This window comes from Diplotaxodon limnothrissa, linkage group LG8 (genome assembly GCF_057381915.1).
Source record: "Diplotaxodon limnothrissa isolate DT_005_m linkage group LG8, D_limnothrissa_male_GT1.1, whole genome shotgun sequence".
Classification (NCBI taxonomy): Eukaryota; Metazoa; Chordata; class Actinopteri; order Cichliformes; family Cichlidae; genus Diplotaxodon; species Diplotaxodon limnothrissa.
This window is the reverse complement of record NC_140603.1, coordinates 18926159-18949961: the sequence shown is the minus strand read 5'-3', so window position 1 is coordinate 18949961 and position 23803 is coordinate 18926159. Positions and strand designations below refer to the sequence as shown.

General features: G+C 40.7%; 2 protein-coding genes across 2 annotated transcripts; one reads left to right on the top strand and one right to left on the bottom strand.

Moving 5' to 3' along the window:
- The first annotated feature begins 1888 nt into the window (after positions 1-1888).
- LOC146626716 (pleckstrin homology domain-containing family S member 1-like) lies at positions 1889-11361 on the top strand. Its single transcript, XM_085360254.1, has 16 exons — positions 1889-1898; positions 2265-2362; positions 2456-2571; positions 2821-2955; positions 3652-3727; positions 3828-3857; positions 4311-4364; positions 4580-4651; positions 4760-4831; positions 5090-5145; positions 5219-5269; positions 5363-5491; positions 7154-7255; positions 8240-8332; positions 11018-11153; positions 11275-11361. The coding sequence occupies exons 1-16, from the start codon at positions 1889-1891 to the stop codon at positions 11359-11361; spliced, it is 1317 nt and encodes a 438-aa protein (XP_085216380.1).
- A 3830-nt stretch (positions 11362-15191) lies between these two features.
- On the bottom strand, positions 15192-23662 carry dclre1a (DNA cross-link repair 1A (PSO2 homolog, S. cerevisiae)). Its single transcript, XM_085360765.1, has 9 exons — positions 23236-23662; positions 20998-22359; positions 20772-20905; positions 19318-19436; positions 18516-18659; positions 18215-18360; positions 17195-17349; positions 16414-16555; positions 15192-15358 (listed from the first exon to the last, which is right to left on the bottom strand). The coding sequence occupies exons 1-9, from the start codon at positions 23660-23662 to the stop codon at positions 15192-15194; spliced, it is 2796 nt and encodes a 931-aa protein (XP_085216891.1).
- Between the last annotated feature and the right edge of the window lie 141 nt (positions 23663-23803).

The following is a 23803-nucleotide window of genomic DNA, read 5'->3' as shown; positions in this document are numbered from 1 at the left end:
ATTATGAAGATTATATGTTGACATAAGTCCCATTAAGTTTTTATTTTTTGATTACATAGATAAATTGTTTATCATGTTGCTGATGGGGTAATTATCAGGAAATCCAATAATCCCAATAATCAATTTTTTATTCAATGACAGAGCTAGATGGACAGATTGTGGGGAATTCCTTATGTTTTGCATTAATGCATTAAAATGTCTCCCTATGACAGCTGGGATAGGCTCCAGCGCTCCCCCGCGACCCTGAAAAGGACAAGCGGGAGCAGATGGATGGATGGATGGATGCATTAAAATGTTTCCAAGACTGTCACTGCAACAATCACAGGCCATTATTTATTTTTTTCTGCTGCTTTCTATTTAAAAAGTGTCAGGCTTTTCTCAAATCGGGTCAGGGCGCTGCTTCTCTTAGCTGTCTGTATGTGTTCGTATGTGTCTGTGATTCCTCCTGGAGGAGAAACACCTTCATTCCCATCCAGACCATTGCCCTTGCAGGCATCGGTCTCAAGGGATTGAGGGATAAGGGTCTGATTCGGTCTTATAATGCTGGGAAATGTTGATTTGCTATTTAACAGATGCAGCCCCCTTGACCTAAATGAACCTCACTCCAGCAATTAACATGAGACATCATAGGAAACATCTGCAAAGTCTGCAACACACATCTGGCCCTGCTAAGCTACATAACATTAAACATGTTAACAACACAAAAGCCATATTAAACACAGACTACTTTAGGCCCGGAAGTAGGATTCGTCACGTCATCACTTAACAATCGGATAGCTTAATGATTACAGGACATCAGACTACTTGTTCTTATTGTGTAATTATAAAGAAGTATCATACAGAAATAAATAACCTGAAGTTTCAACAAAAACATTCAACATTCACACTTTCCCTCATTCACAGTAGTGCTGTCCCACACTACAAATTTTGTTATTGATCCAATAACAAGTAAAGGGTTAGGGTTAGGGGTTAAGTTGCTCTGCATGTGTGTATGGTCAGAAGGGGGCCTATTTCAATAAAGACTTAATCAATCTTAATCAATGTGACCTGTTAGGGCTTTTATGCATTTTGCATCATGTTTAAGATAACTGGATTCACTAGGAAAAAAAGATTTGTGGGTATTGGCAAAATAGAAAAAAAAAGCCACCTCAGCTGGCTCCTTTCGATGTGGAGCATCAGCCACATAGCAGGGCTACTCTGAGCCCCTCCCGGATGGCCGAACTTCTCACCCTATCTCCAAGGGAGAAGCCAGCCACCCTTCGGAGGAAGCTCATTTCTGCCGCTTGCCACTGCCAAGACTGGCAATAGCTGTAATGCTTTGAGCATATCTTCTTGGAATCGCCTCTTCCGAGAAGGTGCACTTGAAGTTGTCACTCCAGTAACCAGAAATTCCAGTTCATATTAGATTTTTCCGGTCACTGTAAGAGATAAAAAAAACAAAACAACCTGGCTTCTTAAACAGTTGCGCAGCTTGCCAGAGAGAGTGCGAGGTGAACAGCTGTTCCACAGGTAAGAATACTTATGCTGTACTTGTGTTGCAATTAGTAGTTTTTCTGTCTTTGTATAGTTTAAAGTCCATTCAACAGCAAGTTAGTGAGATAGGTTAATGCTCTTTATGAGTTCATACTTTGAATTCGCTGATTGTAAACGACTCACTTTCCTCCCTCTTGTGCTTGCACATGGGCATTTTTTCTCAGTGTTTAAATTCAACGACGTTTTTCTTGACATAAGCTTTGTGTTTGAATAGATTTTGCCTTTATGTAGTGCATTTATAGAGGAATGGGCATAATAAGGATAGTTTTTTAATTTTTTTTTTGAAAGGTTGAGTTTCAGAGAGTGATACATTCTCATGTTATCATCTTCATCTTTTCAAAGGTTTGGTGTAAAAATGAAGCCAGGTATTGTATGAGATCTGGGAAACTTGATGGGTGTTTTTTGTTTTTGGTGCTGGTATTTCCTGGTGTTTTGTCAGCGCTTACGGTGTATTAGAAAACCTGTTTTTGCAGATGAGCACAGAAGGTTAATCTGACAAAGACAGAATCTAATGTACAAATCTGACACGTTTATTAACAGCTCATTTCGTCAACTTGCAGGAATTAAAACTTTTCAGTTCTTACATATTTTGCTGGTATTCAGCAAAATATGTAAGAACATACAAACATAGAACTGGAAATACAGATTTTGTTATTTTGTTAATAAGGCGAATCTTTAAGGTCACCTTTATTAAGCAAAAAACTACTAAACAGCCTTTTTGTTGCCCTCAGTTGGAGGCAGTTTGTTCTATGGACCTCCCAAAGCAGTGACAGAAGTAAGAGCTGGATACCTGCATAAGTCTCCTCCTCCAAAACTGATGACAACAGAGGTAATATAACCCACTCAGTGATCCAGTAATTGTACTTATATTTGCAGTTCTTTGTGAAAAGTACAAAACATTGTTTAACCTTTTTTTTTGCAGAAAGCATGGAAGAAACGTTTCTTTATCCTGTTCAAGCTCAGTGACACAGAATATCAGCTCAAGTACTTCAGAAGAGAGGAAAAGGACAAGGCAGCTGGAGAAATAGACTTGTCACAGTAAGTTCTTGCATAACACTTTAAAAGCTCACCTTAAGCCATTAAGGTCTTTGAGAATGTAAACCAGCATACTTTTCTCTCCTTTGTTTTCCAGCATATTCTTTCACCAACACAAATGTGTGTTGAACTTTTAAAATACCAAATCTAAAAATACAATTTCATCTACATACATGTTAGAATTTGAAGTGGCACGATGCAAATAGGGCAGCTCTGCTTTTGAGGGTTTAACTTTTTTCAATCGCCCATCAGGGTCTCAGTGTTGCATGTGAGTCCGCAGCATCATCCAAAATGGAACTGGATCCAGAAAAGCTTTAAATGCTCCCCTTCCTGTGTGCTCTTCATCAAGGCTACGGAACGGGAGTACTTCCTTGTCGGGGAGAACAGGTCAGTCAGCAGGGCTTTATGGGCTACATAAAGCTGGCATGCATTTTATTACACTGTCCTGTAAAAGTTCTAGGCAAACCCCAGTGCAGATTGTCATGTGGCGTTTTTCTGTTTCTTTTGTCTGTTGTGCCCAAGTACTGACTGCTGTTGTGTGTATGGACCCCTAGAATACAGAATTAAAAACAAAAAAAGGAATCATAAATGCTTTTCAAAATAAACTACAGTCATTTTGTTATGACAATGTCTGACTCATCTGAAGTGTGGATAAAAGCAGCCAACTTTAATGGGTGTAACTTTTTCAAAAGAGATTGGTTTATATTGTTTTCTTTGGGGGGGGGTTCCTGCAACTTTCATAATATGTTCCTGTAAGAGTAAACTGCATTAATTTGAAAGTCAGCAATGGCAAAACCAAGACAACAGGCTTTCAATTACACGTTCTCACCTCCCCCCTGCCCTTCACACCCTATTACTATTTTAGGAGGTTTCAACAATCAAAAAGACACCATAATGCTGCTTTCTGGTTTAGTAACATTTATCATCTGGTGACGGCTTTGCTCAAACTAAATTGCCCCTTTTTACTAAATTGTTATTATTTCCACTCTGCGTTTAGTTTTGGTATTGAATTTTAAATTAAACCCAGTAGTTGTCATTTGTGGAGCCTAAAAAGACCTTCATTGGTATCCTTTATTCTTCCAGCGACGATGTGGATGGCTGGTTCTCTGACCTGTTTGATGCAATGAAAAGCCGACCTCATCAACTCTCCTCTTCAGGGGTACATTTAACCTTTTTTTTCATAAAAATAATAAATACAATTTAATTATATGCAGTGTTTGCTTCTTTTGTCACTGACTTGGACTATCCTGCTCCTACAGGAGTTCCCTTATAAGCAGGCAACGATTGAGGTAAATACTCAAAATCTACTTGGCGATATCTACTCAACACATGCACAGCATCTGAGGAAAGCTTTGACATTAAAAAAAAAAATACATTCACTTCACATGGAGTCAGTATCTGGTTACCTCAGCTTAGTTAAGACTGTAAACAGCTTGCCAGTTAACAAAATCCACCTACCAGCAGCTATCCGACGTATATCTTATTCGAAATCTGTATAAAAAATAAAAAGTCACGTTTTTATTATCTGTCAGAGTATTTCGGGTTTACAGAAAGATAATAAACTGTACGTTCAACAAGTTAATCGCCTGCAAACTCCTTTGTTTCCAGTCTTTGTGTTGAGATAAACAAGCTATACTACTTCTATGTTTGATCTCTAGAAAAGGAAGCAGATAACCTTGATATAAATATACAGTGCCTCCTTCTATGACAAAAATAACAACAAAAAAATCTCTTTTTTACAGGTAATTTCAAAACCACTCATCAGAAAGACGAATTCTTTCGCAGAGGCTGAAAAGGTTGGTCACCAAAAGCTCTGTGTTAATTTGCCTCATGCTTTCTCAACCAGAAAGCATCCAAACGCTAAATTATATCCTAATTTTTTTTTCTTTCTGCAATTTTCTTTGTTCTTCCAATCCACGCTTCTCAATTGCATAAAATATTTTTTATGGGGTTTGTCTTATCAGGACAATGCAAATGTTTGAATGTGTGCGTGTGTGATTTTACTTGTCAGGGATTCCTAAAATTCCGGTCAATGTCCGATCCGTCCTCAAACACTTTGGAGAATGTCACTGAAAAACCCGAGGTGCAACATCTTCACTTGACTTTTCGTAGATAGTAAACAAAATTACCTCTCTCCATTTGAGAATTAGACTTGACTGTATGCATTATTGCTTTGCATCTTACTCAACAGGAGCAAGCGGATCCTAAAAGACGCGCATCTGAGCCTGAGGAACCAATCTATGTAGTTCCAAGACCACAAAAAGTACAACTGGGATTAAAAATTATTTTCATTGCTAATTCTTTGGCCTGATCAATCATGTGTTTTCTCTATAAAATGACAAATAGAATATGTTCATGTTAGAGTTTTCCAAAGTCCAGGTTTGAAAAAAAAAAGCAGCACAAAAACTAAAGATAAACAGTTTCGTAGCATATGTGACAAATGATGAATCACATCTTTGATCAAAAGTACAGTGACTAAGACTTTTAGTAAAACCAATTTCTTTTTTCTAATTATGCACAGAATGTGAATAAAGATGGACCACCAAGTGGGGAACGACGCAACAGTGTGGAAGCATTGTAAGTATTAATTAATGTTTCCATTGTCATACAGACTTCTTTAAAACATGTCATAATGTTTGTTCTCATTTAGATATGAAACAATGAGTGGCTTCAAATATATTGAAGAATCAGCTCAGCCAGAGTAAGCATACAGAATTTTTTAAGATAATGACAATAATAATGATAGCTAACTGCTTATGGTTGCTGAAAAGGTAACCGTACCAAATGCCTCTAGGGACCATGAAGTTGAGGACGCTAACAAAAGCACGCTGATGAGGACCGTCATTCAGACCTTTGACAAAATGAAGACACAGGTGTCCCCGCTGCCACCGTTTGCTGAGGAGCCAGATGATGACAACAACAGGTAGCTCTCACGCAGTTAGTGGTCCTATCTCTGTTTGGCTTGTTTACTTCAGTCTTCTATATCAGTGCCCTGGAGCCCTTCGTGACATGTGTTGTGAGCACCCTACAAAAATAATAATCACAGGTAACTGTGGTGCCACGGGCACAAACACCTTGACAACAACCAGACTTATTTTTAGCGCACGGAACTGTTTACACTCCAGGAAGAGGCAAGAATTTATAAAAGGCAGCGTTTCAGAGCCAGTTTAGCAACAAATGTGCTTGACAACATGAAACATATCTTCTTATCTTGGGAAAGAAGTTGTGTCTCAACTCAACTCTGCCTCTACACTTGGACTGAACATCTTTAGTGATTCATTTACAGTTAGGCTGTGAATGTGTGTTATGGCACAACTGAAAAAGGCCTATATATATAAGCTAAACATATCAATTATATATCTCTCAGATTGGGTGAAACCGTTTAACATAATCTGTGTTATCTGTACGTGAATCCAAAGGCGCTTTTAAACTACACTTACTTGTTTGCATTATCTACTGTTGATGTCTGTTACAGATTATTTACACAAATTAATTTTTTTAAGTCCTTTTGCTTCTTATGTAAAAGCCTCTTGGCTTGCGTACAATAAAAACATTGTGAAAAGGTCAACTCGGGTAGCTTGCCTGGTAAACTGTCTCTTTTGTTCTGTCTTCCTGCCCTCACCCACAGCCAATCACAACAGATTTTTTCTGTTAAAAAGGAGTTTTTTCTTCCCACTGTCGCCCAGTGCTTCCTTATAGGCGAGTCTTTGTATTATTTTACAGTCTTTACCTTACAGTATAAAGCACCTTGAGGTGACTCTTATTATTATTTTGCACTCTACAGACAGAATTCAATTAAACTGAATTTTGTCCTGTACAAATATTTTATGCTTTTTGCAGAGGATTGGGTTCCTATACTGCAAATCACTCACTCGTCATGATGTCTTTCTTAATAAATAAAAAGGAATCCCATCAAACAATACAAGGTTTCATCATCATCCTATATTTAAAGCACTGACGACAAACTGTTTCTTTCTTGCATTCATGCCTTTCTGTTTAACAATGATGTTCTTTGTGCAGGCTGAGGCTAGAAGGAACAAAAAATTTTAAGTGCGTCAATCTGAGGTGGAGTCTTAGATTTTGTTTTTCCTCTGCAGAGCAAGTTTAAACCAGTCAGTTTGATCTCCCCACGCTGATCACCAGCGCAACAGACCGGTGTTTCTTGCCTATTCCAGTTTTTAGCCATTATCTCCTGCTGCTGTTTGCCTTACTAAAATTTCTGTGATACTGACCTGTGTAGTAATTATTCCATTTCACACCAATGTGGCTAACTGGTGTGCTGCAACACTGAAAGATTGCTTCTGTACTCCCTGTCTCTACAGTGTGGTATAAAAACTCCACTCCTCCACTGCTTCTACATTTCGCCTTTTTGAATGTTTTGCCTCGTCCATGCTGCATTTATGACACATTTGGTCCTCTTTTTTGAGTAACTGCAAAAGACACTATCATGGGGGTAAATGTGGATGTCTGTCCATTCCAGACTTGCAATACAGTGCCAATGACTGTTGTTGTATGCATGCAAAGTGTATGCAGCCAGACTACACATTTACTAATATCTGGTGTTTTATTTCCTTATGCTATACAGTAAACGCTGGTCTACAGATTTAAGCAGCAGCTCTAGTGACCATGGTGCCATGTCCCCTGTTGAACTATTGGATTCATCTGAAAAAAATGACTCCAATGAGAGGTGAGATTAGACAGGAAGTTGTTTTTTTTTTTAAATTCAGTTTCATAATAAGCAAACACAATGTGCCAGTAGGTGTTAACCTGTATTAGGGATAAGTTGCTTTACATGACACATGGACATAGTAGCATTTTAAAACCCAACTATAGCAATGTCTGTCATATAAAAATAAAAAAGTTGTCACCACAGTCTGACTTAACCAGAATTGAATGCTGACATGTTAGACTGGTTGGCGTGGTTTCTGGAGATTTCTACAAGAAGGCGATGACAGCTGGTGATAAGCAGTCTTTCAAAACAAAACAACAACAAGTCGTTGAAGTTTTATCCAAGAATTTAAATAGGCTATGTGTAAGAGTCCTGCCTATTATCGTTTTCTTTTGTGTCTTCATGTCTATGTATGTCCCATGTCTCCATTTCAGTGACATCATGGTCTATGCTGAATGCTTTTTTTCTAATATGGGACCTTTTAATGCCTTTGTCTTACTTATTACTCTTCTCTTCCTGGTCTATATTTAGTCTGTGTGCTTCCCCTTTGCTTTTGTTGTTCACAGGTTGCGATCTTCCCCTCATTTCACTTATTGTTAACTAATTTGATTAAAACTGTGTATTTTTCATAATGTTTTTTGGGGGAAAATTTGTACAATTAATGAGTACAATAATATAAATACGATTCAAGTTGTGAGGAAAGGTAGCTGGATGGTTAGATTTAGCTTTAGCTTTAGACGTACTTCTCTTACGGGTACAAGATATAACACTCCCTAATAAAGCTTTTGTTGTCTTTTAATTTTCTTTCAAGTATTGACAGAGAGATTGATGTGAAAGACATGTATTTCAGAAGGCAGTGCACACTAACTGAAGTAAATGGACAATCAAGTTATAAACGTGATATTAAAGCATGAAAGATCACACAGTTTGAACTGATTTGAGTCATACCTTTAAAGATTTGATAGAACAATGGATGTTGTTGTCTTTTGTCTTTCTTTCAAGCTCTGACCACAGAACAGAAGAGCGGGATATTATGGTGAAACAGGCAGACCTTAAAAACTACCTGACCCTAACAGAGGTGGATAGGAAGCCCAGGTGGGTTTATCAAAAATCAGGATGAAATCCAACAATCCTCAAACTGAAAATGTATTCACATAGGACTGCTTTGAGTCAGATAACTGAGAAGCCTGGTCTAACTGGAAGATGTAGTGTCAAATAAGATAAGATAAGATAAGATAAGATAGAACTTTATTAATCCCTCGGGTGGGTTCCTCTGGGAAATTCGATTTCCAAAAAAGCACAGCACCGACAGAAGTTACAGAGTTATACACACACACATATATATAAATACAGAGACAATATAAATAAAATATACGAAGGGGATAAATAGAATAAATAGGAATAAAAATAAAAATACAAGTGAATTGCACATTTCAAGTATTGAGGTCTATTGCACTGTTGACTATTTACAAAAGTATTGCACAAAAAGTATTGCACAGTGAGGTGAAGAGGCACTACAGCTTAGTTGTTCCCTCCTTTGTCCTCCTGTTTCCCCTCCCTCTCCCCTCCAGAGAGGAGTTAAACAGTTTGATGGCGTGTGGGACAAAGGAGTTTTTAAGTCTGTTAGTTCTTGTCTTTGGGAGAAGCAACCTGTCACTGAACAGACTCTTCTGGTTGTTAATGGCCGTGTGCAGAGGATGCCTGGCATTGTCCATAATGTCCATCAGTTTCTTTAATGTCCTTTTCTCTGCCACTGTCACCAGAGTGTCCAGCTTCATGCCGACCACAGAGCTAGCCCTCCTGATCAGTTTCTCCAGCCTGGATGAGTCCTTCTTTGCTGTGCTGCTCCCCCAGCACACCACAGCATAGAAAAGTACTCCAGCAACCACCGACTGGTAAAACATCCTCAGGAGCTTCCTGCAGATGTTAAAAGACCTCAGCCTCCTGAGGAAGTACAGTCGGCTTTGGGCTTTTTTATACAGGTGCTCTGTGTTGCATGACCAGTCCAGTTTATTGTCCACCCACAGCCCGAGGTACTTGTACTTGTTGACCACCTCCACCTCCTCCCCCTCTATCTGAACCGGCAGTGGACCTGCTCTAGACCTCCCGAAGTCCACAACCAGTTCCTTAGTCTTTGAGGTGTTGAGTTGCAGGTGGTTTGTGTGACTCCATGCGACAAAGTTCCTCACCAGACTTCTGTACTCCTCTTCCTGATCATCCCAGATACACCCCATGATGGCTGTGTCGTCTGCAAACTTCTGAATATGGCATAATTCAGAGTTGTAGCAGAAGTCAGAGGTGTACAGGGTGAAGAGAAGAGGGGACAGCACAGTTCCCTGTGGTGCTCCTGTGCTGCTGACCACTGTGTCAGACGTGATGTCCTTCAGCCTGACGTACTGTGGTCTGTCGGTGAGGTAGTCGGAGATCCAAGCCACCAGGCAGGGGTCCACCTCCATCCTGTTCAGTTTTTCTTGAAGCATACAGGGCCGGATGGTATTAAAGGCACTGGAAAAGTCAAGAAACAGGATCCTGACCGTGCCTTTTCCCCCATCCAGGTGTGAGTGGGCTCTGTGTAGGAGGTACAGGATGGCATCCTCCACTCCGACACCCGCCTTGTATGCAAACTGTAGTGGGTCCTGGGCATGTTGTACCTGTGGTCGGAGGAGGTTGAGGAAGAGCCGCTCTAGAGTCTTCATAAGATGTGACGTCAGTGCCACCGGTCGGAAGTCATTCAGCTCATTGGGCCGGTTCTTTTTGGGGACCGGGACGATGCAGGATGTCTTCCATAGGGCGGGCACTCTCCCCAGTCGCAGACTGAGGTTGAAGACTCGTTGTAGCGGCTCCCCAAGTTCAGCAGCACACGCCTTTAGCATCCTAGGACACACCTTGTCTGGGCCTGCTGCCTTTCTGGGGCGAAGCTTCCTCAGTTGTCTCCTGACCTGATCCACTGTGACACTGGGAGATGTTTGGGAGGAGGGGAGGGGGGGAGATGTCTTGCTGCTGAGAGAGGGATTGGAGGAGGGGGGTGTCATGGTGTCAGGAAGGGGGGGGAAGCGAGGGAGGTAGGAGAGTGGGGATTGGACTCTGTAGTGAAGGTGACTAAATGCTTTCCAACTTGTTAATATTTATGGAAACACAAAAATCTCAGACATTTGTGTCATATTTACTCAGGCCTGTTGATCAGGTTTCGTTTAATCCTGTGTATCACTGGCAAAGCTGGCCACAGTTGGACTGTTTGTCCTGACTTGCGCTTTTACAGCTGACGAGGCTTAATATTGTTTATTCGTGGCATGTTTGATTTTATTAGGCTATTTCTTGTGTCAGTTTAATTGCTTTTCTCTGATATGTTTGTGCTGATATTTTGCGTGCCACTGAATAGCGGTCTCATCTGTTCATCCAACATCTAACATGCTAACTGAGACCTGTAGAATCTCAGATGTAGATCTTGTGTTTTTTGTCATTTCTTGGAGTGAATTTGCTTGGACCTCCACTCTTTAGAAGACTGAGGCATTGCGTTAACACACAAATGCTCATGAAAACTGCCAAAGCTGCTTTCATAACATGCTCAGACTTGCTGATGATCAAGTGCATACGATTATAGGCACCTGGCCTCTAATGAAATGAAATGAAATGCCCATGGAAGCAGTAAGCATGCACTTAAATTTTTAAAGGACTGTATACAGTCCTGTGAAAACCTTTTTCTGCGGTATGCTAAATAGAAGAGCCAGAAGCTACAGAGTGCTTGGAAAACTCAAACCTCTCTTTGTGTATGTGTGTCAGTGTGTCTGGGTGGACGGGACAGCCACAGACCGTGTGTCTGTTCCACAAAGGCGACCAGATTCTGGCAGTTAATGACCTGCAGGTCAGCACTGTGGAGGAGTTCACCACGTTTATCAGCAAGTCACTCAAGAATGAGGTATGCTCATAACTTGCAATCAACCAAATGACAACGCACTAACAGATTATAAGAGTCCATGATATAGATGTGTTAATTCATGCATGCATTCAGTCTATCTGAAAAGCAAATCTACTTTCAGGTGAAAGTGACCCTCCTGCGTCAACCTAGAAACCAGCAGCTGCACCTGCCAAACTTCACCTGCACTGATTGGCAAAATGCTAATTAGAAATGAGAAATTTCATTCTTCTACAAGCCAGCATGTGTTTATATGACCTGTGCTGACCACTTATGATAGCTGACAGTATTTTCCCTTCCCTTGCTTTTTTTGTTTTGTTTTTAAATCTGTCACCAGTTTACTCAACAAATGAAGGATGAAAATCATTTTGCACCTTGCATAAACCATATTTGTGACCAGATAGATGTGATCTTCTTTTGGACAAGTACTCAGTGTATGTTTCAGTGCTTGTTTAATTAACTGCAGATAAGAGGAAACTGTCAAAAGTTACCAAAGAAGGAAACAAAAGGCAGACATTAGGCAGAAAAATAGTTCCTTGTGCTGCATTAACGGTGCCTTTTCCCAGGCTGATGTCAGTGTCTGCAAGATATTAAATTGTACATGACATGTTGTGAAGAAATGGTGTAAATATGTCGATGAAAGTAAATATTGAGCCTATTCGAATGTCTTCAAGTACGATGTCAAGTACTTTTTCCTAACATCACCTACCCAATTGTGTGTTTTCGATTGTAAGATCACCAGAAGCACCAGCTAACAGATTTAACCTAAAAAGTTACGGCTGAATTCTTTTTGACAAAGTTATATATTTTGAAAATATACACGTGTGCATTTAAAGTATTAAAATCCCATTTTATTATATTCCTGTGGCTTAGGAAAGCCAGATATCTAATGTGAATGCTATCACCATGCTGATAAATCTCTGGTTTACCTTGTAACCACTGAAGTCTGGTGATTGAGAGCCGAGTACCAAAAATCAAACCCACGTGCAGAGAAGTGGAGGCGGAGGAAAGGGTTTAACAAAGGTTTATTAGCTAGCACAAGGATGATGTTTACAATGGCCCTTGACTTAAGGCTTGACACATGGGGCGTGGGGGTCTTGGCTAGGAGAGAGGGATAAAGTAAGGGGACAGGTCCAAGAAAGCAACAGCAGCTGGCTGGTGATTAGGTACGCACTGGAAGAGAGGAGAGCAGTGTTAAAGCAGTAGCCAATGAGGAGTTCTGGAGAGCGTGGAAGCTATTGAAACTGTGCAGGTGGGAGATGGAAACATTGAAGGAGAGGTGGTGTAGTCCGGGTGGGTTTGGTGGTGTGTGTCAGCTGTCCTGGGCGGTGAAGGTCCCGTGGTAGTGTAAGGGCAGGAGGGCAGGCAGGTGAGGCAAGGAGATGATTCTGAAAGCAGGCGGGTTAACCAGATTTCCAGGATAAGTTATTCAGTGTGATGTAATTCCCAGGAGCAACTAGAACACAAGATTGCAAGGTTAGTAAAGCACTTGAGAATCATAGACATGAAGCGTGAGGCCTGGTTACCAACATGGGGTTGTTGAGGAACTGGCAAGGAAACAGTGTCAGCAAGCAGCTTAAATCTCCAACCTAATTGCCTCAATCAGCTCCAGGTGAGGGAAGCTGTAGGCCCTGCCCATGGGTGGATACCAGGGAGGTCCAGACCTTCAGCAGAACTTTACAGCCACACACCCAGACCATGACACAGAGATTCTTTGTATGTATGCAGTGATTACATGAGTGCACTAATAAAATGCTGGCATACATTAATTTTTTCTGTTTGGCTTTTTTTTTTTTTTTTAACGCAAGGATTCCTTGATAGTAAGTCAAAGCAAGTAGGAGATGAACAACGAAGAGACCATTAGCTGATGTCCTCAGCACCTCGGGGAACATTAATATGTAGACAGAATCGTGTTGCTTCACCTATTTGTGCTGTTTTGAGACATAGTGACTCAAATAACTGAGGACACTTGCACACTTTACTTTGTACTTGGTTGTAATCTTTTTTGTATTGTGCCAAATAACCAGCGCCGTTCCAGGTGAAGGTCCAGCATTAAATGGACTTTATCTGCAAGGCCTGTTCCCTTGAACTGCTGCAAACCAGTTTGTTCAGAATCGATTCATTCTTTCATTTTTTTACGCAAAAATACTGTTTGAATGTGGCAGCAGAAATTGAGACTCATCACACCAGGTAATATTTTTCTAATGTCTGGTTGTCCAGTTTTGGTGAGCATGGTTAAACTGTTTCTTCAGTTTCCTGTTAACTAACAGGAGACGTCCCTGGTGAGGTCTTCTGCTGCTGTAGCCCATCTGCCTCGAGGTTTGAATGTTACTTAAATCACCTTTCTTCTCAGTTTGAACTTCAGCAGGTCATCTCCACCATGTCTACACGGTCTAAATGAATGGTGTTACTGCCATGTAACTGTATGATTTGATATTTCCACAGCATAACACATAAAATAAAATGAGAGGGAAGAGGGACAGGGAATGAAATGCCTAATGTGTATATATATATATATATATATATATATATATATATATAGACATCCATCTATTTTTTTTTTGCCAAAAACTAACATAAGTGGTTAAATTTAAAAGCTGTGAATTAATATTCCAAGCAGCTCTTCTGAGTGCTTTTATGCAAAGTGGTGATGTGGAAACCAAATTCCTAGATTAACCTCCTAAAACCCGAACTCTTCCACAGCATGCATTTTTTAATTTCTCTTTGATATTTGGGCATATTGGGACCCAATGAATGTAAAAACAAAGAATCAGCAGATTTGTTGTTTTTTTTTTAACCTGATTTCTGTTCCTAACAAAAATGAGAGCCACGTATGAGGATATTAGTTATAAATTTTGATGGAACAGTGGCAGTATAATGTCCTTGTAAGTGGATATCAGGCCCTTGTAGAGAAAAATTTAGTATTTTGGTCTAGACAACCCAAAATGTGATGTCCACATGTGTGGACGCCAGATCCTAGGAGGTTAAAATTGTATAGATAACTTGCACCCTGCAGTGTGCTACACGGTGTTTCTCACATGGTGGAATCTACAGGACACATTTCTGAAGTGTTCAGCTTTTGTTTTTTTCCTTTTCTCTCCTCTGGTATCTGATGCTCAAAATACACATGCACCCTGAAACACCTTAACACATGATAAGACAGATGGTTTAACTTAAGGACGAACGAAATCAAAAACCATCTCTGTACTGTATGTCTGCTTACCCAGAGATAAACTCCTGAAAGACAAGACCGAAGACATCTTTAAAAAAAAAAAAAAAAAAAAAAAAAAAAAAAAAAAAAAAAGGGCTTACACTCACCTGGCATTCCCTCCTAACACACTGTAAGTGGCTGCAGAGGTTCATCAGTATGAATCACAACATAAGATTCAGCAGTGAATATCCACATGTTGACTGCAACCTTCCAAACTGACCATGTAAAGTTAGCAAATTAGCCAAAACAACTATTATCAATATAATACTTAGAGTCATAATATGTCTTATAAACCTAAAAGCTTTGATGGGCTCTTCTAGGTGCTTTTACGTAGGTTGGGGAATAAAACGGATTGTTTAAAGAAGGCAATAGAAATATCAAGTATTATTAAATATAGAGCAATTAGAGAGAAAAGTTTCTAAAGTGGTATTGTTGCAAAGAAATAAAAACACGGTAGCAATGTTATTTTAAAATATTTATTTCTTCAGCATAAAACTTTGATCATGTACAAAATAAATCACAAAAAAAAAAAAAAAAAAATTGCACAGTTTCAGAGCAGCACCTGCAGCATATCAAATGAATGAGATGGTAAAAGAGTCTGGATGACCCTGGTCCAACTGTAAGTTTAATACATGAATCATGTCAGGTTCATATAACACAGCTTCCAGAGTTTTTCTAATTCAGGTCTAAAAATCACAACCGCTTCCTCTAAATTTAAATGTAAAGTTAATTAAACAAATAGCGTTAAAATAAACCAGTCCATACAACACTTCAAGTATCGCATACTATTAGGGTGTTCCTTTAGCACCGACAGGCAGCTGGAAAATAAGTCACTGTTTATTCTTAACGTCCATGAGCCACTCACTGAAACACTTCTCCATCGCCTTCCTGTTGGCCCAGCTGCCATTGTTAACTGTAGGGATGATCTTGAGGGGCTGGAGCCACTGCACAAACCGCTTCAACTCAAGAAAGCTGCTGTGTTCACTATAGGGGATACCTGTCAGACAAACAGATGGGTTGATATCATCATAAACCGACAGCTCTTTAAAAAGCAATTAGCTAATTTGAAAGTTTTACTTCTCCTTTGGGAAATTTTTAGAGTTTAGTCAATTCAGAGGGAAACTGGCTTGCAGTAAACAACGCTGGAGACAGATGTTAAACACACAGGGAAATCCATCAGGCAAGCAAAAGGGCAAAGCTTTAAAAGCCGGACCAGATGCTCAATGAAGACGTCCACAGGCTCAGACTGTTCCCCTCTAAGGGACAATGCAGAATTATTCAGTTTTCAGTTAATACACAAAATAAAAACCTAGCTTGGAACCAATACAGAAAGCAGATGCCTTGTGTTTATCCACATTTTAGCCCTGGACAAATTTTATGTGCTCCTCTGCTTTAAACAGGTCTAGCTAGAAAAAGGGGGGGGGGGGAAAAAGCCTATTCATGGATAAAGTCAGTCCGTTTCCACATGCAGAGAACATTTGCAGCAAATGGCGGCATATGGCAGGGAAGAGCGAGAAGGAGGAGATAAACAAGGCAGAGAGAGAGAGAGGGAGAGTGCAAATTGGCTTCCGCCTGAGTGACACACAAACTGCTGAGAAGGAAGAAAATATATGTGAGTGTGCACCCCAGAAGCCTCTAGCTGGTGATTGGAGGTTACGAGCCAGATGGCTGATGCTTCTGATGGATCTATTCAGAACATGAAACGGGGGTTAGGAAGAAAAACTGGCTAAATCTGCAATTGAAAAATCAAGTCATGGCCCAAATTTAGAACTGGGGTTTAATGCTAGACTAGGAAGTGTTGTCCACAGAGGAGATCCACGACCCCAGGGCACTGACGTTATGTATCCTGTTGCCACCAAGCCAGAGCAGTCTGAAACCAAGCCATGCTCTATTGTGATTCTATAAGACTTGTTTCAGGCTTTACCAAAAGAGGGAGCTGTAGGCTAAATACAACAATATTAACAACACTCAAATTGTTGTGGGATAATACTCTTATATATGACACTTCTTTTTCCTCTCCAAAAACTAGAAGAAAAAAGGTTTTGTGCGTACCATATATGGTGATGTTGCCGCTTTTCTGAGGCTGAATGTCTTCCACTGATTCTATCTGCTGACTGAAGGTCCAGCCGGTAGGTTTGAAGGCCACCAGCTGATCATACTGATGAGAAAAGCGTGCCAGGTGATCCTGCAGTTTCTGGAAAGAGAAGGGAAAAAGGGAGGGGAAAAAAGGACAACTTAAAAGAGCTGCATTGTCGGGGGTTTTCCTGCCTCAGCATGGACCTGGTGGAGTAAGAACCATATGCGTGACTGTTAGCTTATCTAGAAGAAATCTGTGCATTTTCTCGATTCCCGATTATTTCATGAATAAACTGTGTATTGCGCTCGAGTATTTTTAACTCAAATAAGCAAAAGTCACCAAAAAGAAGTTGTTTCCCACCAGTCTTTGAATAAACTCATAATGCTGTAGTTTAATCTCACACATGTATTTTAGAGTCTCTTTACCTCGTGATGTGAGCTCCTCTGAACATTGCTCATTAAGGAGAATAAAGCAGATATGAAAAGCTACATCTATTCTCACCTCTGTGACCTATCTGTGGTAATATTTAAATATCAGTTCTCCAAGATAGATATGTTTTTTACAAAAACATGACGATTTTCTGACCATTTTGTTGCTGCTGGTGTTCACATTTGGACTTAATGTGTGTTGCTAACATGGCTCACATGCCATAATTAAAACGTGCATTGTAAATCTGCTCTTTGTTGTATAAATATGAACTTAAAATATTAAGAATAGTGGGACTTTGGGAAAACAAGTCATGAAAAATGCACCTACTCTGAAGGACAGCTGCATCATGGGCAGCACGTGGACCTGGGCTGCCTTCCAGTCGGTGGTTAGACGTCCTTTGATTTGCTCCGACTCCAGACAGCACATGGTGTTGTACTTGTCTCTAGAGAGGCAAACTTTAGACCCCAGAACCTCTGCCAGCGCTGCAAATGAAGCAGAACGAGGTCTGTGTGAGAATGAAAACTGCAGGAAAACAGTGGATTTTAGTTTTCACCAACATTACTGAAACAAACTCTTCAAACTCAACAGGCCTTTATTAAAAAAAACAAAACAGAAAACAACTGACTGACTAAATATGGCACTCCCTGGCCTGTAAAGTGTTTGCTGTACGTGTACAAATGCTTTTGTGGAATAACAGAAGGACAAAAAGGATGAGTAAAGTGCTACAGCCAATTAAACTAGCCATCTGCTTTTGTCTCCACTTCATGCAGCGCTTGTTGAAGCAGCTGTGATTAAAGAATGAATGCATGCAGTTTCCCCTTCTGTCAGTTAAACACTGTTTTTTCAGTTTTTCATTGTACTAAAGTGCTTCAAACTATCGTCCATGTATCACAAGGGAACACTTTGCCTCCACTTGAAGACAATGCACTGTGAGGGGCTCCAGTTTTTAAACAACGATGCTCCTATTTCAATATAGAAGAAATATCAGATGAACTTATAATAGGACAGGTCAGCCACACACAGAAAACTACAGGGGGAAAACTATTCTACTATTAGGTTTAGAAACCATTTTGCTTTGTGTATTCTCAGAATGAAATCAAGCAGTATTTAGAAAACCCATCTTCATATTTATTTTAAGTATAACTACTGTTACTAAGAGGTGGATAGAAAACACATTTCTTTCTGTATTTATACATTTGGGTCAGCCATGTCTCTCATGCCGAGATATCCGATTATAACTGACTTTCTGATTTTTAAAGGAGTAGAAAATGCGCCATACAGCTCAAAAACAAACAAAAAAAACATCAAAAGAAAGTGTGAGCATAGACTCTCCTGCAAAGCACATACCCAAAAAGACCTTCTCTTTCCCCACCGAGTACGACCCGCACACCACAAGTGTACGTGGGTTGAGTGTCACCAATTCAAATGCAGTGCTGGCTGCAAAGTTGATGACTTCTTGCTGCCTGGGGAAGGTGTACTCAGGGCTGCAGTAGCTAGAGAGATATAAGAGGTCACACTGAAAAATCTGAGTTTCACTGCTGGAGTTGTGCTCAGTTTACCAAAATCAGAGAGAAAGAAAGTGGTCGTCATTACCGGGAGTTGTTACTTACAGCAACAAGTGAAAATGATGAAACTGAGGGGTACTTACGTGGTATCCAAATAGAGTGTCTGTATCCTGCAGCTGAGTAGCTCAGGGTAGGTTTCCATTGAGGGGTCAGCTCTGAAGTCTCCGGTGTGAAGAACCGTCTGTCCATCGGGCAAGAAGAACAACAGCATTGCAGCACCTGGACAACTGAAAGAACAGATAAGGATACAAAAGAGAGGTTTTAATCAAATTTAGCCAGTTTTCACTGTGAGAAATTCATTTAACTCTCCAGGGAAATATTACGAGGAGTAAATAGAGTCATTAAGTAGAAACTATGTAGCACAACTGTAAAAGATGTGTTCTACATTCAAAAGAATGTATTCCCAGTGACATAATGAATAGGCTATTCGCTTGGTTGTGTCTGAATATACTTCAAATTGCCTCAATTTATCCCTTTATGACAATTTTACTATAAAGAAAGTGGCTACGGTAGAAACTTTTGTATCTGCTCCCGAATGCATGAATGCATGTTTTTGTAGTCTGCTAATAGCGGTACATATGTTATAAGTGACTCATTGTGTCCTTCTCCTCTGCCCACAGTGTTTTCAGAGCCATTTCTCTGGGTTTCAGAAAGATCATATGGGAAAATACCAGGTCAAGTTTTAATGCATGCTGGTGAAGAGCCCATTAACCTCAGCTGCAAATCTAAAACAGTATTTAAATCTCAAAGACAGAAAATCAACCTTCTGGTAATAAACCAGCTGAATCTGATCAGCATGAAATCAGCAGCGTGACAAAGAAGCTCTCATGTGTCACAAAACAGCGTCACCAGTACAGATCCCTGCTGATGTCACAGATGACTCACTGGTTAGCGTCTAGGAGGATGACCCGGACCCCCTCCACAGTGACTTCAGTATTCATGGGGAGGATGTGGACGTACTGCTCGGCCACCCTCAGTTTGCTCTTCACCAGGTTCCCTGTAATCTAATCAGGAGACACAGCTGAGAGTGAACAAATCTTTGCAGTTTACAGTGATGATCAGGTTTCAAACAATCTCAGATATGCGGAGTAATTCACCCCCCCGCCTCCCAAACCCTGGCCTTGAAATCGTATTTTCCCAATCTACTTTCTAATTACCCTCTGTGATTATGATCAAACTTTTCTGGGCTGTGATCCACCTGGCGCCCACGCTCAAAGTCTGTGGCCTAGCAAACGGAGTCCCAACAAGTACTTATAAGTCTGTTTTTAGCCTAATCCCCAGAAAACACACACACACCACTGTGATAAACCTGACCCACTTGATAGAAGAACTCCCAACATCTCTAGTCTCTTGACTTTTATATCATTTCAAGTTCATACCTCATATCATACCTGATATTATATATTGTTAAGTCGTAGCTAATTGAACCAAAAATAAGCAATAAAGTCTGAGCTAAAGATTTTACACTTGTTTAACTGCAAACTTCAGTTTATTTAGATAATTCTCTACATTTAACACACCTTCACTGATGTAGCTTTTTCACAGTAACAACAAAGGGGATGGCAAACAACTGGGCCCCAGCTAAACTTATTTTACTGCACATCAAATGTTGTATTTCTGTGTCCAAAAGAAGAAGAAAAAACTCCCACAAAGGTCTTCGAATTTTAATTGACTCAACTGTGATCAGAGCCATTTGAATTTTGGTATTCATAGCTGCCAAACGCAAGCCGCTTTTTCCATTAATGTGAGTCAAAGCAGTGCAGAGAGATAACAAATGGATCAAGTACTTCCTCTATGAATTCTGTGGAAGTGAGGAAGCTTTTTAATGAGTTGAAAGTAAATAGGATTTCTGGCGGCAGAGAGGGGTGGTGGTGGTGTTATATCATTTTCAAATAAGTGAATCGCTTCCATACCACTGAAGGAGAAATACATAAACGGACAAAATGTCAGCCTTTTGCTGAGATGGTGTTGGATATAGTTTCAACAGTGGACTCAAAGCAGGGATAACATCCATCACCCTGACTGTTTAGTATCATAGAAAAACAGCAACTGTTTTATGCAAATCAATGCATATAATAAATCAGATTCTGATTTCAAAACACAGATTGTGCAACCTCAATCATCTAAATCCTGCACAACATAAGCAAGGATATATTCATGAGAAGACAGACATCTCTACATCCAATATTTTCATAGCTGGGTACCTCACGGACAATCAGGGTGGTGAGAGAACATGTAAATGTGATTTAAGGGTGAACTGTCCCTGGCACTCGGTGATCCAGTACCAAATAAAAACAAAACTAAGTAAATTATTTCATCAAAACTACAGATTGACTTACTCTGTTGCAGTAGATGGGAACAGTGGAAGTCTTGGTCAAGCCTCCGTAGTGGTCTGAGTGGAAGTGAGTAAGGAAGTAGGCTGCGATGCCCTCGATCTGTCCATATCTAAAGGCATCAATGGCAAACTTTGTGCCTGGGGAAAGTTTTTTGCATAAGATTACAAATTAAATAATAATTAATGTTTAAATTTACACAGCAAGAAGAAATGTACATTTGCTTACTAACCTGGGATTTTCTTATAGAAAGGGCAACGGGGCAGCTGTACTTCTCCATCAGCATTGACTCTGTTCCTCCACCTCCTCCTCCCTGTGGTCCCACTCCTCCCCCAGACTTCTCCCTGTCCATCTACTGATGGGTTAATGGTTTCTGTGGCCTGTGGCGTATCTGCAGGTGTGTCAGCTTTATTTTTTCTCTGCCGGTCTCCTCTTTGCCGTCTCTGTCCCGAGCTCTTCCCAGCCGTTGGAGTAGACGAAGCGTTGAGGTCATTTGGTGCACTCTCTGCTTCTTTCTCCTTCTCCCTCAGTGGTTTGAGGCCAAAAAACACCCCGATGTCAGTTTGTTTGAGACCGGAGACCTGACCGGCTTTGCTGTGGCCCTTCTGAGGGGGCATGGCTTGAGATCGTTGGACAATGGAAGTTTGAGATGAAGGCACTTGAAGAGAAGCTGGTTGCTCTGTTTGAATAATGCTGTTTGAGTTTTGGGAGTGTGAGTTATCTGAGCTCAGAAGAGTGTCTCTCAGACGCTCTAAGACAATACTCTGTGGAGACTGAATACTAGTCTTACTGATTTCAGAAGCTTCTTTTCCACCTGAGGAAGCAGCTCTGTTCTCAGCAGTTAACTGATTAGTGGGTGTTAATGAGGAAACTGCACCCAGCTGGGTGTTTGCAGAAGGCAGTTTCTTTCCTTGCACATTGCTGGCTTCTGAATTGCTGTTTATAAAGTCAGTGAGGAGCTCATCTTCACTGGAGAAGCCGTCACTGAACAGCATCATCGAGTCTTCATGCTCATTTTGAATTGCACTGTCATTAAAAAGAGATTTTCTACACTCTGTAGTATTGATTTCAGTCTCTGCAGGGAACTCAGAAAGAGGAGAGTAGGATATCATGTTATCATTTTCCAAAGAATCCTCACTTCTGTGTAAATCTTCACTATCCTGCTGTCCACTATTTTCCATGACAGGGATGGATAAATCCCCTTTATTACTTTCCTGAGAAACAGTGACAGAGTTTTGGCTTTTAGTAGATGATGACCAGCCTTTCTTTTTCTTAAAGTCCTCTGGTCCAGGAGAACGCAGGAGCAGAAGGCCATTTGTAAGTTTTGACTGAAGTGTTCCGGTGTGACGTTGGTGAGGTGAGGAGCTAGGACTGGATAATGCAGGAGGAGTTAGAGCCCCTTGCTGTGAAGTCTCTAAAATAGACCCCTGATTTTTTATCAGCCCTGGAAAACAATCCAGGCTGGTCTCAGCCTGTTGGGACAGACTGAGGAGGGCTGTGCCGCTGCTGGCTCGACTGTGGGCCAGAAGTGTGTGGTTGAATTTCTTGTAATGGTTCGGAATGGTGGAGGAGCACCGAAGACCATCTGGACATTCTGTATGAACAGATAAATGAACAGTGCCTGCACTCGTTAGAGCAGGGTTACAAGAGGATAATATTTAGCACTTTACCAACTGCGCTACTCTACTCTAAACTAAACTGATGATATATACTATAAAGGTATCTTATCAGCCTGCTGTTTGAGATAAACACAACTGAGCTAAGTGCATAGAATCAGTGCTACACTGTCAGTGCACATTTCTTTTAATCCTTAATCCTGAGCTGTTAGGCTATGTAGAAGGTTTCTTTCTACCATCCAACAAGCATGAAGGATACCATCACAATGCATTATGGGAAATGAAGGACCTTTTGTTAGAGGAGACTTGTTTATCCTGTGGACTTCTGGTCCTCTTATTTAATTTTTTTCTCTCAAAAGTTTGAATTATCATAGATATGTCCGTATGCCATATCTTCTTCCAGCTGTTCCTTGTGGGAGTCGCCACAGGAGATCAACCTCCATCCCTATCCCGAGCTTCCCCTTCTGTCACACTACTCTGCATGTCCTCCTTGACTACATCCATTTATCTTCTCTATGATCTTGCACTTTTCATTTTCCCTGGCAATGGATACATTGCACAGAATTCTTTGTCCATCCCTATCCCACTATGCCCAAAACATCTCAGCCTCGCCTCTCTATCTTTGTCTCCAACCTGCTTCCATTTCCTTTCTGCCTCTCCAGGCTGCTGCCTATTCTCACTGCAGATCACAGCGTCACCTGTGAACATACATTCACTGGGATTGAGGAAAAGCTGAGATGGTTTGGATTATTATGGACCTGAATGGCTGCTGTGAATGACATTAGGCTTATCTGAAGCTGTGATTTGGTATCAAGTGTAACTTTAAGATGTGTGATGAGTATGGACGTCTGTACCTGTGCACGTATCCCTGGGAGTGTCAATACATTCAGCAACGTGCCATCTTTGGGACTGCACAACCAAAATGAAGAATGGCATCTGACAGATGGGGCAGAAGTCTTCAGGGGATGGGCCCTCGGCTGCAGCATTGTCACTTTGATTTGTTTCTTTTGTGGGAGATCTCTTTGAGTTAAGCTCCTGTGCATTTAAGCTTAAGTTACAGTCGTCTGTTATTCCAGCTGTAGCACTGACTTCACTTTCTGCCGCTTTGGCTTTTGCGTTCCTGTCTTGTGGCTTGATTGAGAGAGAAGATGCGTCTTTCTTGGAGGATTTCCTGAAAGTGCATTTTCTTTTAGTGTTTTTAGGTGGCGATTCGTGCCTCTTCTTTTTCTTGCCAAGAGGTTTATAGTCCCAGATGTCATTTTCATTTTCCTTCTGTGACATTTGGAGCAAAATAAAGCGTAACGTGCCCGACGTTACCTCGGAACCATTGTTATTACACAAGGACTGATGTTTGGTAACATTCCGCGATCACAGCAAGTTAACGGCTACTGACAACTTCCTTATATATTATATAATACACTG